At 42.1% G+C, this 13,249-nt stretch overlaps 1 protein-coding gene across 1 annotated transcript in view; it reads right to left on the reverse strand.

The window, feature by feature from the left end:
- The window catches only part of LOC138054661 (uncharacterized), a 12,345-nt gene extending 155 nt beyond the window's left edge, over positions 1–12,190 (reverse strand). Inside the window, exons 1-4 of the mRNA XM_068901153.1 lie at positions 11,954–12,190; positions 2,782–9,348; positions 663–1,984; positions 1–545 (exon numbers count right to left, since the gene is read on the reverse strand). The exon at positions 1–545 is cut by the window's left edge and continues 155 nt beyond it. Coding sequence (XP_068757254.1) covers positions 341–545; positions 663–1,984; positions 2,782–9,348; positions 11,954–12,190 — 8,331 coding nt within the window. The 3' untranslated portion in view covers positions 1–340. The remainder of the gene's footprint in view (positions 546–662; positions 1,985–2,781; positions 9,349–11,953) is intronic.
- Positions 12,191–13,249: the final 1,059 nt, after the last annotated feature.

Genomic DNA, 13,249 nt, shown 5'->3' on the forward strand with positions numbered 1-13,249 from the left:
ATTTTATTGTCTCGGTGCATTCGAAAATTTTGCTATTGTTTTTAGCTATTTTTGTGTTAAACAAACACTGTCGATTTTTTAATAAGCAAATGCGGCGTAACCGCTTCTACGGTCACAATAAACCTTGTAGATAAGTGTTTCAGCCTCGTTTTAGTTTTTGTATCATGTTAAACACCTTAGTGGCTGTACGAGTTTGAAGCTATCCTGCAGAAATACCAATGACAAATGGTCTACAATCAAAGTAACTTTGAACGTTTTGTAAATGCATGTTTTCTTTCTCTGCAAGTAAATTTCCTAAAGTAACGTTGGGTTTTTGTCTTATGCTTTAAATGCTTTAAATTTAGGACTTTCCTTCTTTGCCAGTCACAGTAGTGCTTCCACCTTCAAAGTCATCGCCGTCGAGATCATATCTGGTCGATTCTGCAGATGGACCGAGATCTTCGTCACCTCCATCGAGGTCAAAGAGAGATTCGGTTTGCTTTTTGGTGGAACTGGAATAGGTCTCTGATTTCAGAGCTTCGTTTTCTCGCTGCAATTCACCCATGCTGATCTTCAGAGACTGTATTTCGCCAGAACGTTGCTGATCTTCAAGGCTCTTTGTTCGTCTTTGGTCTTCGATTTCTGCTTTCAAGGCATTAATCTCTTGGGTGCTTTCTGCATACTCAGCATGCTGCTTCGAGAGTTGCCTCTCTAGGTCTTCCTTCTCGCGTCGGAAAGACAGGCTGCGTTCTGATAGCTCAGAGATTTGTTTACTGATTTCATCCGATTCAGATTCTCCTTTACTAAGGAAAGCCATCAGTTGTAGTCGAAGGTTTGTCTTTTCGCTTTCTGCAACCTCCAAGTCTTTCTCAAGGCGGGTGATTTTATTTCGTTGATTGCTTACTTCAACAAGGATAAGCGCCTTTGATTCTTGGATCGATGTATTCTGTCTGCTTGCTTCAGTCAAATGCTGTTCCAAGACCGCCAGCTTATTCGCCATGTCTTCGTTTGCTCCTCGGTTAATCTCGTACTTCTCTTCTAATTCGGAGAGTCGTCTCTGATAAGTGACTACTTCTTCGCGAAGAGTTGCACTCCTGATGGTCTCAGTGTTGTAGTTTATTGTTAGCCGTTCAATGGTTTCTTGAGCTCCAATCAGTTGATGTTTCAATTCTCCGATCACTTTGTAGCAAGTCAACAGCTCCGCCTGTACCTCGTTCTCACGTTCCTGGCTGCACTTGTAGGCTTCTTGTAGTTTGGCGTACGCACCCGAATCACCATTGTCGTGGCGAGTGGTGATGTGGATTTCATACTCGGCTTCTATCTTTGTGATTCTTTTCTGTAAGATCTCGTACTCCACTTTTAGAGAATCTTTGCCACGTTTGGCTTCATCTAGCTCTGACAGCAAATCATTGGTCTTTCGTTTGGCTGCCTCAAGTTCGACGGTGAGCCTGTTCTTGTCGGATGTCAGAATGTGATTGTGGTGCTCGAAGTCGTTCATCGTCTTCTGCATGCTGTCAAGTTTATCTTCGAGCAGCTTCTTGTCACCGTCCAAGTCGTCGTAGCTGCTCTGTAAAGTGTTGTATTTGGACTGCCAGGATGTAATATCATTAGCGAGCCGATCAGTCTCGTTTTTAGCTGCTTCAAGGTCATCTTTCATGTCGGGGAACCTTTCGACGCCAGATTCCAAACCGACAGCCGACACTTGCTGAAGCAGAAGGTCTGGTTCATGTAGAGGTTCACTAAGCTCCCTCCTAACATCTTCTAATTCAACCTGCAGCCTGTGTTTTTCTTCCACCACCTGTTGTAAAGACTTTTCTATGTCCTGTTCTCTTGCCTTCAACTGAGCTAACTCACTCGCGATGTCACGCTTTTCGGATATCAGGATGTCATATTCGTTGTTGTAGTTAGCTAATTCACGTCTTAATTTGTCTATGAGAGCTTCTAACTCCATGTTGACTTTTTCCAAGCCGTCAATTGTGTACTTGCGCTCTGACCATTCTTGTACCTGGAATGAACGAGATAAGGTATTTTTTAGTATAGGTGAAGACACACAGATCGACAGATCATGGGATCGATGAAATTTGGGTTTTGCCAAAAAATGAAAAAATACCTTGTTTGTTTAGGAAAGCCAAACTTTTAACATGTTTAAGGTAATACTCGAAATTCGACCAATACAGTTGCTGTCACTGAATTTTTTTCCTTTGTGACTAAAATACCCGGAGAAGTCGCAAATTTACGACTTGTTTTCACCTTCCACTAGACAATCTGAAAAGCGATACTGGTTTGGAAAGTGTGGAAGAACTGAGAACAGCTATGTTGAATAGGGAGACCTGGAGGTGGCGTGCTGAGTCGAGGCGTTCTTGATTTAGCTCGGCCAGAGAAATAGTAGTAAAAGTTTTCACCTTCGCTTTTTCGAAACAAAAAGGACAAGAAGTCGCCACTTTGCTGCTACTTTTGCTAAAATAACATTTATTTTTCATGAAGAAATGACAAAATTATTTTGTTTCTCGCCTTGAATTTTTGTTTTTCATCTAAAGATAACGTAATTGTTGCGTAATTTGGCTGCGGTGTTACGTGTACAACTCCATTCCTTGGAATCATTCGCCATTTTCAGCGGTTTCTTTACACACAAGCATTGCAGTCTCGTATTTTGCTTTGCTAAATACAATTTACGAAATCGCGACTAAATTTTCGACGGTATCTTGTCGCAAAATTGCGACTGGATTTTTTTCGTTAATTTCGAGCCCTGTTTAAATAAAGAGCAAACTGACTGTGAAGTTTGACGACTGAATTAAACCGTACCTGGCAATCGTACTGTTGCTGAAGCTCTCGTAGTTTTTTGTGTAATTTGGCTATTTCCAGTTTCAGGTCTTCGTTTTTTATCTTCACTTGGTCGAGAGTGCCTCTTACATGTGCGTGCTGCTTGGCTTCCTTCTGGAGGTTGTTTTCCAAAGTTTCCATTTTGTTCTTTGAGGTTTGTATGACTCCGTTCAATTCACTCTTAGTGTTATGGTATGACTTGGTAGCTGCTTCTAAGTCCGCTGCCTTTTTATAAGCCTCTAATAGTTCCTTTCGCTGGTCTTCTATCTTTTGCTGATCATCCTCTGCTTTTGATTCAAGTTGCGACACGTTCTCTCTTGCCTTGATTAAATCTTCACTGAAATCCTTGACCTTTTGTTCGTAGGTTTTATTCATGGCTTCTAATCGAAAGATTTTGGTTTTGGCACCCTCCAAGTCTTGCTGCATTTGGGTGATTCTGTTTTTCCATCCTAGAGCCTCGTCAGAATCAATCATGTCTTTAGATTGTAAATCATCGAGTTCTTTTACCAGTTGATCAATTCTCTTAGTTTTCCATGTAGAATCTCCTTCCAACGCGTTTTTAGCTCTATTAAGGTCAGCAAGTTTGCTTTCTAACTTGGCGAGCTTGCTTCGCAGTGCTGTGGCCTGTTTGTCTCCATCTTCTTTTTCTCGGATAATCTTCTTGTACGATGATTCTAGGTCATTAAACTTCTTGGAGGTAACTGAGTCATCTCTGAATTGGAGCATATCTGGAGATGACTGAAGGGTTTGGACGACAGCCGGTGCACCTATCTCGGAACGGCGTTTGCTTCTGTCAATTTGGACCTTTTGTTCGGAGATGGTTTTTTTAAGGAGACTGATTTCCACCCTTAACTTGTTTTTGTCAGCTTCTAAGGACTTGAAGCGATTTTCCACGCTGCGTATCTTTAGTACCTTCGTGTTGACTTCATTTTGTAATCGCTCAGTTTCGGTTAAGGCGTTGCAATACTTCCTCTTTAGTTCGGCTGCGTTAGCGTTAGCAGTAGCTAAACTTCTCTGTTGGTTCTCGAATTGGTCTCGTAGCGATTTCACGGCGTGTTCAAGGAGAGCAATGCTTACGTCTTTGTCCTGTAATTGCGTATTTAGGTGGTCTATCGTGTTGATGAGCTTGTCATGTGCCTCTCTCAGGTCATCCAGCTTCCTCTTAAGTGAGGCGATTTCGTCTTTCAGTTGGTTCTCGTTGTTCCCGTGCCATTTGATCTTGCTTTGACTGTCGTCCAGTTCCCGCTCCAGATCTAGGATACGACTTTCCAGATCACGTACCTGTGATTTTAAGGATTGAAGGTCGCTTTGTGCTTTTTGCAAACGATTGGTTTTTTCTGACAATTCCCCGCGAAGATCAGCCTGGTCTTTCAATGCTCGGTCCCTTTCGTTTTCCAAGTCATTGTTTTTCTGTTGTGAACGTAGCAACTCTTGGTGAAGATTCTCGTTTTGCGTGGTGGCCACGTTCAGCTTAAGTTCGCTCTCATTCAACAACTTCTTGATTTTGTATAGCTGGTTTTCGGCATTTTCGCGAGTCGTCTTTGTCTGGGCCAGATTTTTTGTAGTGATTTCTAGGTCTTTCTTCAACATCTGGTTGTCTCGTTCCAAAGTGTCTTTTTGACCGCGTAGAGAGGCAACAATTCCTGGGTTATCAGTCTGATCCCCTGTCTTTTGAAGACGGATGTTAAGCTCTTGGATCTTTTTCTGCAGGTCGAAAATGGTATCGTCATTTTCCTTTAACTTTTTGCTCTGTTGATCGACTTGGAACTGTGGATGTTTTATGGCATCATTAGCTTGCCTCAGCTGCTTCTCAAGCTGGGCATTCTTGTTCTTCTGATCTTCCAAATCCTTTTTAAGAAATTCTGCTTCAATGCTACCTCCTGCTGATTCAACAAAGCTTTGTCCTTCAATTTGAAATGGCGTTTCAAAAGAAGGCGCGAATTGCAGTCTGGTTATCTCCTCGTTAGCTTGCATGACTTGTTTCTCCAGGTCTTGGATTTTTTCTTCGCTAGTCTTCATGGAGATTTCAAGTGTTGTTACTTTCCTTCTTAGGGCACCATTTTCGTCGTCAAGGCGTTTTATCCTGTCGCGGTTACTTGAATCCTTGCTCTCGATCAGTGTTGCTTTATCGTTGGATGATTGGTAGGCCTTTTCCAACTCTTTGATTTTCTGGAGGGCGGTTTCGTAGTCACTTTGCAAGCGTAGCAAGTTCTTTCTAAGGTTTTCTATTTCTTGGTCTCGAACTTCTTCTTTGTTTCTCAAATCAGCAATGGTTGCTTCTCGGTTATCGATTTCTTTGGTTGAGAAGTTAATCGCGCTTTGAAGTTCTGTAATCTGCTTATGAACACTCATCCCTTCTTCTCGAAGCTGACTGATTCCTCTCTTGAGTTCTTCGATTTTTTCCAAGAATGCATTTTTCTCGTTAGTCAGATCTCCAATCAGTTTTTCCAGGTTGGCAATCTTTTCGATACTCAAGGTTTGTTCTTCTAGTGATCTATCCCTTTCTCCTGTTAACTTCACGATGCGAGCCTCTAAGTCGTTTATATTCTTGTTAAGATCCAGGATCTCATGTTGTTTGAGTGCATCTTGGGCTTTGAGGTCGTCAACTTCTTTTTGTGCTTTTTGCAAACCACTCTTAGCAACATCTAGTTGACCCTCTAAGAACTCTTTACCATCTATCAAATTTCTAATCTCGTTTTCTTTCTCTGCCACTTCCTTTTCAGCTTCCTCAAGCTGCATCGTGTTTTCCATGATAACTTGTTCGAGTTCTAGATTTTGTTTCCGTGTTTTTTCCAACTTATCCAGAGCATCATCCAATTGCTTCTTAAAGGAATCCTTCTCTTTAGTTTCGTTGTCGCATTTGATCTCAAGGTCAGCTAATTGGATGTTAGCAGCTTCCAGGTCGCCTTTTGCCGCTTGTTTTCCTTCGTTTGTGCGATCATTTGCAGATTGTAGATCTCGATTCTTCTTGTTCAAGGCATTTATTTTTGCTCGGAGATCAACATTTTCCTGTTGCAGTTTTTTGTAGTCTGCGTCCATCTTTTCAATACGAGCTTTTAGGGTTTGTACCTCTAGCTTGTATCTGTTTTTGCGATCCTGACTAGCCTTGTAGAGTGTTTCAATCTCAATATACTGCGTATCATGGCTGGAACTGGCGCTATCTCGCTCCTGTCGCTCCTTATTTAAGGTCTGGATAGTGAGTTCGAGCTTACTCATACTGATATTGGTTTGCTTTAGACTGTTTTCTAATGATTTGATCTTGTTGTTGGCGGCCTCAAGGGCATTTCGAGTGGTCATCATTTCTTTTTTCAAGCTTAGGAGTTCCTCTTCAACAGCAGCCTCAGCGGATTTTAGGCGCTCGAGGGCGGCATCTTTGCCTTCGATCTCTTTGAAGTTCGACTCATCTTTCTTCTCTAGTTCATGACAGCTTGATTGAAGGGCTAAGTTTTCTTCCTTTAGTTGCTTTAGTTTGACGTTTAGGTTCTCGACTTCCTTTCTTAGGTTATCTCTTTCCTTTTTGAGACTGTCTATCTGGGACTCCTTAAGTGCCAACTTGTGTGTCTTGTTGCTGAGTTCAGTCTCCAGAGTATTCCTTTGTTCCTTGAGATCTTTAATCTCGGTTTCGAATCGCTGAAGGCGTTTGACTTGATCGTCGAGTTTGCGTTCCAAGTCCTTCTTATCCTGTCGCAGATCTTCAGCTTCCATTTTGGCAGCAAGGGTATCACGCTTCGCGTCGGCCAATTCGTTCAGCAACTTCTTTATCTTTTCGTTTAAGTCAGCGAAAACCTTGTCTTTCTTTGTAATCAGGCTCGTTAGACCGTCGTTTGCCTTCTCCAGCTGGCTTATTTTGGCCGCAAGATTATTATTTTCTGCCTTTGCTTGGACATTCTTGTTCTTTTCGTCCCTGCAGCTTTCCCTTAGTTGAGTGATCTGGTTACGTGCAGCTGCTAATTGACTCTCTAAATTATCAATTTTCCCTTGAATGTTGTATAGATCATCTTCTGCTTTCTCCTTATCCTTCTGCGCGCCTTCCAAGTCGTTTTCTTTCTGTGCAAGATCACTTTGGGCAGCTACAATATCGCGTTCGAGATCAGATTTGTCACCTTCCAGTTGGCTGATGCGCGAAAGTAGGTCAGCAATCTTTTCGTTTGCCTGATCAAGTTGTGCCTTTAGTTGATCCACTTCTTTGGTTCGATCTCTTTCCTCTAGCATTTTTATCTTGACGTTTAGATTTTTTATTTCTTTTTCTAGTTGAGCATTCTTTTCCCGCTCTCCTTCCAAAAGACTATCTTTGTCCCCAGACAGAGCCATAAAATCTTGGTAGCTGTTCTCTATAGTTTGGACTTTATCGGCAACAACAATGCATTCACTTTGTAGCTCCTCATTTCGTTTTATGGTGATATCGATTTCTCCATTTAGTCGATTGATTTCTTCATTCTTCGTACTGAGCTCTAACTGGAGCTTGCGTTTTTCTTCTTGAATAGCTGCAAGCTGCGTCTTCGTTTTGGAAAGCTCTGCTGCTATATCATTATTGTCTTGCTCAAGATCACCGATTTGAGATCTCAGTGAGGCGATTGTGGCATCCTTGATATTAACTTCTTTGCGAAAAGCATCAGCTTGACGCTGTGCTTCAGAGAGCCGGCCTTTGAGGATGTCTAGGTCGTCTTTGAGGTTGTTTACCTTGTCAGCATGCTTCTTGGCTTCCTCTTCGAGAACAGCTTTCTTGGTCAAAGCATCATTAAGTTTCGTCTCCGCAACCTCAAGTTTCTTTTTCAGGTTCAAAACTTGTTCTTCATATTCTCGCTTCTTCTTATCCATGGCCTGCAGGTCAGTTTCCAGCTCCGAGTTATTCTTAAGCGCGTCATTTAGGTCGTTTTCAGCACGATTCTTATCTTCGAGAGCTTGCTTTAGATCTTCTTCCAGCTCTGCTAGTTTCTTGTTGCCATCCATCAGCTCATCATGGAGATCGTTCTTTTCGTCTTCAAGCATGTTACTCTGAATGTTGAGTTGTTGCACGTCTTGTTCTTTATCGTGAATGTTACCTTCAAGGCGGCGAATTGTGTCTTTCAATTCATCGATAACCTTCTTTTTCCTGACATTATCATTCTTGGTTTTCTCGAGACTGCGTTGCGCTTCTGCCAACTGAGTCTTGAGTAAAGTGATCTCTTTTCTGAGTTGGGCAGCCTTATCCTTTTCAGCTTCCAAATCTGCCTTCAGCTGAGCCTTTGCGTTATTGGCAGCATTAAGCTTTGCTTCAAGATTCGAGTTGCTCGCCTTTAATGTATCAATTCTCCTCTCCAGGTCATCGCGAGAATTTTCACTTTTTTCCAGAGCCAGTCGGAATTCCGCGACCTTCTTCTCCAATGGCACTATTCGCAATTTGAGGTCGTCTCTTTCTTTTGACGTGGTGCTGTTGCGGGATTCTAGTTCATTGACCTTACTCTGGTGGCTTCCTACTCTGGTGCGCAGCCCATCCACCTCACTCACGTTTGAATCATGTGAGGACTGAAGCTGTACATACCTGGTGTTGACATTCTCAAATTCACTCTCCATCTCGTGTATGTGTGCGCGACAACGTACCAGTTCATTCTCTAGTTCCCTCACCCTGCTTGTGAACTTGCCATTCTGGCTTTCAAGGGTCGCTACCCTGCTGTTTACGATGGTTAGCTCACGTTGAAAATCTTCATTGGTACCTTTAAGAGTGTCAATCTGCGCCTCATATTCAGCAATTTTTCTGTTTGACGATCGGACCTCATTCTCGAGTTCTTTAACATGCTTCGCTTCCACGTCAGAGTGCAATTCGCTTTGCAATAGTTCCTGCTGGAGCTCCTCAATTCGATCATTCAGTGTGCCATTCGCCTTCTCGTAGTCGTGGATCTGCCTGTTTTTATCTTCTGCGTCATCTCGGAACTTGTCAGCGACACGCTTATTGTTCCCAGCTTCTGCTTGCATACTTAGCAGCTCGCCTTTGCTATTTTTCAGATCATCTCGAAGCTTCTCTAGCTGCCTTTTAAGATCGTCTCGCTCCTTTTGGGAATTTTGAAATTGCAACTCGAACTTCTTCACTTTCAGGTCACATTCCTTTTTGGTTGCGTCTAGATCGCGCTTTGCTTTATCGAGCTCGCTCTGCAAATCGGTCACATTACTTTGCAATTTGAGATTCTCTTCTTGCACATTTTCCCATTCGTCGCCTGAATTCTTCAGCTTGGCTTCCAACTCAGTTATTTGGAAGCTGAAGAATTCATCCTCCATTGGCGCAGACTCCTGAATAGTGGACGCCGATTGGCTCACAATCTCTTCAGAATCACGAGTGTCTAATTCCCGCTGTAACGCTGCCTTGTCAGTCTTCAGCGAAACTATGATGTTGGTTTTGTTCATAATGTCGAGTTGCATCACTTCCAATTCACGTTCGCGCATAAGGAGCCGTTTTCTGAGGGAAACAAGCTCTTCATTCAGCCGGTTTCTTTCGCCCCTGCTCTCCTGGAGCTGATCCTCTGTCTGCCTTTTCTGACGCTTTAAGTTCTCAATTTCCTGTTTTAGCTGTTGCACCTTTGAAGAAAAGAGTAAATGGTCAGCGTTGGTGAATTGGTGAGATTCTGGTAGCTCTGTCATGACTTCGCAAAGGGATGGTCAGACAGGCAAGGACTCTTAAAATTGATTTACTGATTCAATTAACAAAGCACCCCCTCCCCCCAATAAAGAAAAACATTTTTAATGTTGACAGTTTCCCTTACTGCCAGGCATCTTTATATCAAAATTAGTAAGCAGAATGTCAAGGAATGTTAATTATGAACCTATACAGAGAAACTGACACTAATTAAAATGTCATGGCATGTTATGACTAAATCAAACAAAGTGCGCAACGTAACGTTGTTTTGACTCCTCCCAGGATCCCATGAGTTGGAGCTTGCCTTTCCCATAAAAGCCATGATTCAATTATTTGGCGTATCTTTCTACTTTTAGTACGCCACGAGTTCTTCGGCTCTACACGCACTGTTTACAATGGCAAATCAGAATAGAGTTAATACTAGTTGACCTAAATGGTAAAAATGCTGCCGAGGGGAAGGGAGATGTTCAATTATGCTTGAGGTCATTTAACGACGGTTCGTGCATGGAATGCAGCAGGGACAGTACAAAACGTGGACCCCCAAACTGGACCCCCAACTGGACCTTCTAGACCCCACTCAAGAAAAGAAAGAAAACAAGCTGTTCAAGTTCTTCTTCAGTTCTTGTTTGAAACCGTTTGGCTGCCATGACTGCGTAAACATTATTTGCTTGACTTGGCTGGCATACAAATTTGCCGCTGTTTCAAAGGTGCACGACCTGATCACGTGCGAGTCGAAAGTTCAAGTCATTGTTTCCTTAGGGAGTTAGTGAGTTTTGTCCCATAACACGTGACACGTTCTCCTCCAATCGGAAAATGTATTTGAGTTGGGAGGTATAAAAAAGTATGTTACCCAGTATCCGACCACTTCAGTTTAAATTTGATGTAATTTAGCCCTGAAACAATAAATTTAGTCTGTAATATGAGAAAACAAGCCTTGCGTTTTTACCTTCGTTTCCGCCGGTAAAATATGTCCATTGCTGCCCAGTATCCGACCAGCGAGCCCAGTATCCGACCACAGGAATAACAGAAGAATTAAACGTAACTTTCGGCTTGGAAGAGATATTTTTGTATCCCTTTGCTCTTGCAAAGTACTTTGGCATTAGAATTTGGAAGATATAAACCGACTTCCGAACTGAGCATCGTCAAAAACTGACGGAATTCCGTTCTAACGTCTGCTTCCAGTAGTTATGCAAAATGCGTTGTGAAAGCTACACACGGAAAATAATTCCGTTCGATAAATCAATGAAGAAAGTTTCATTTGAGTTGCTTCAGAATAGTATTACACAACACACAGATCACTTAAAGTTAACGATATGAAATTAATAACCACTGCAGCTTATACAATGATTTTTGCACAGTAAACAAAACACTGGTCGTGTTCTGGCCACGCTAGTGAAAAAATTGTTGATAATTCTGGCCTCCGTTATCCTAGGAACAGTTCATTACAGGAATAACTGAAAATTGTTCTAACTACTTGTTTCTTTGAGAATACACACTGCAAATATGGAAAGGTTCCCTCAAATATATCATGATTTAAAAACTCTTTCTTCAACAGCAGTCGTTTTACTGCGCAGTGAAAAGCGTAAATATTAGTCAAGAAAATTTCACTCACCTGAGCAGAACGGCGCCCTTTGCAAATGATCCTTAACTTGCATCTCAAAGCTCAAATGTTCGGTTTCCTTTCGGTATACCTCGTTTTCCGTAAACTAATTAGGGCGTTGCAAAAATTGAAATTATTTTTTAAGTGGTCGGATACTGGTACCGGTCGGATAGTAGGCAACATACTGTAGTGATTCCGAGGTAAAGATTATAAACTGAAAAGCCTTCTTGAAACAGTTTCTTGCAGAACCGTATTTGAGCAGCATTTTAATAGCAGAGTTACTTATTTTTCGATAAAAACTACTGCAAATAAAAGGCTTTCAAAACAAGTAGGTATTTAAAAGTCACATTTTGATGGACTTGAAAAACCTCGCCGAGGTTCAAGAATGGACAAACCAAATGATACGCCGGCCTAAAAAGGCCAATTAATCGTTTAGCAAACAAAAGATAGATCACGTCAAAAACGCCAAAGAATATTGGAGAAAAAAATTATTGAACACTTGAAAGCGATGAGACTTTGTTTGCATTTTTCTTTTTCATAGTCGCCCGGAATCCACATCTCTGATCAATATTAGAACTTCGTTTCGACTGTCAAATTGACTGTGTTGTCAAAGATTTTTTTTTTTTTTGATTTTTAGTCACTGAAATCTAGCCAATTTACAGCGACTTTTCAGTGCAATTTTTATCCTTTCTCCCACAGCGAATAAGAATATATCTTTTCTGGGTGTGTCGCGCGAAATCATTAGCATAAGCATTGAAATATTGATTTGTTTACATTGAACGTGTCAGAAATCTATCAAAATAGTAAAGTAAAACCACACGCCGTAAGCTATTCTGCGGAGAACGCAAAGGGATTCAAACGCCCGCTCTTGAATACACACTTCAAGTAACCGTTACAACAAACGCTCATCTACCGGCATAGACCGCATAGACCACCACCTACTGTACCTCGCTAGCATGGTGCCTCTTCAGCCTATCCGTCTCCTCTCGGTGCTTTCGATACATCTGTTCAAATTCGTTGAGGTAGCCCTTAGCCTCAGAGATGTGCTGCATGGTGATATCGTTGCCTTTGCTTGAAAACCCTAGATCAGAAGCCTTGTAGGTAACTGTTCGTTTGACTGAAGGAGACGACGACCTTCGGCCACCGACGCCCGCGTCCAAGAACGTCTGCTCCATCTCCGACATGATTCAATTCAGTGCTGGTGCTATTAACCAGAAAGAAGATATCTTTGCTAATACACGGACGTCAAGCGCTCCCGTGATAGTCCGGGTTGCTCTCCGTGACTGCAATCAAGCCAACGAAGCTGGAGGTTTTGTACTGTTTACAGCTCATTTGCATTCTTTAATTAATCTTTTGTCAACGCCCATTTCTGGAGCAGTGACAAGTCATTAGAAAAGTCCGGGCAAGGACGCAAACCTAATGGAAATATGACTGGCTGGTTCGATTGCGTATTGTGTTTGTTTGAAGCCACAAAGGGGGCCATGACATAAACATATCGTATTCAAAGCACGAATATTGGGCAAACCAGCCTTGATTTGAAACCTCGTGCCACCAAGCCTACCTACAGGTACGTAAAACATTCTAAAGCAAAAATCTACTAGCAAATAGGCGCGTACATACCGTAATAACACTTTGTGGAAAAAATGCCCAAAGCTATGAACCGTTCATGTGACAGAAGTCTGGGTGTAAACAAAACCCGGGCCAGGGCCCATGGGCTAGCCCAAGGGCTAGCCTAAGGGCTGGCCCATGGCCTACCCCATGGGCCACCCTATGCGCCACCCCAAGGGCTACCTAAATTTTTACTGGGTTGCCAGTACGGCAATCCCAGTAAGAAAATGGCTGGAATTAAGTCGTTTTCTTATTTTTTTTTTTCCATGTCGGTAATAGTCTTTCCTGTGTAGAGTCTTCTGGGCGTATGTTTTGTCGTTTTCAAAGGGGTGTTAGAAATGCGTAGATTTTATCCGGTAGACACAGTAGAATATTTAATTAACCTGCAATGGCTTCGAAAGTCATTGTAATGCGAATGGCGTTTTAGTGCATCTTTAAACAAAATATACACTTATGGAGCTCAATAATGGAAAGGCAATTGGATAAACAAGACAGGCGGTGAAAAATAGATATCTGGAATCTTCAAAGCGACGAGTAATGGTCTTCGACAACAATTGCATCTTTCGCCGTCGGATATCACAAAGTGAGCTTTGTTTCTAATGTTATTTGGCAAACTGTTGGGTTATGTACAACAC

Source organism: Montipora capricornis, chromosome 6 (assembly GCF_036669925.1).
Source record: "Montipora capricornis isolate CH-2021 chromosome 6, ASM3666992v2, whole genome shotgun sequence".
NCBI classification, from domain to species: domain Eukaryota; kingdom Metazoa; phylum Cnidaria; class Anthozoa; order Scleractinia; family Acroporidae; genus Montipora; species Montipora capricornis.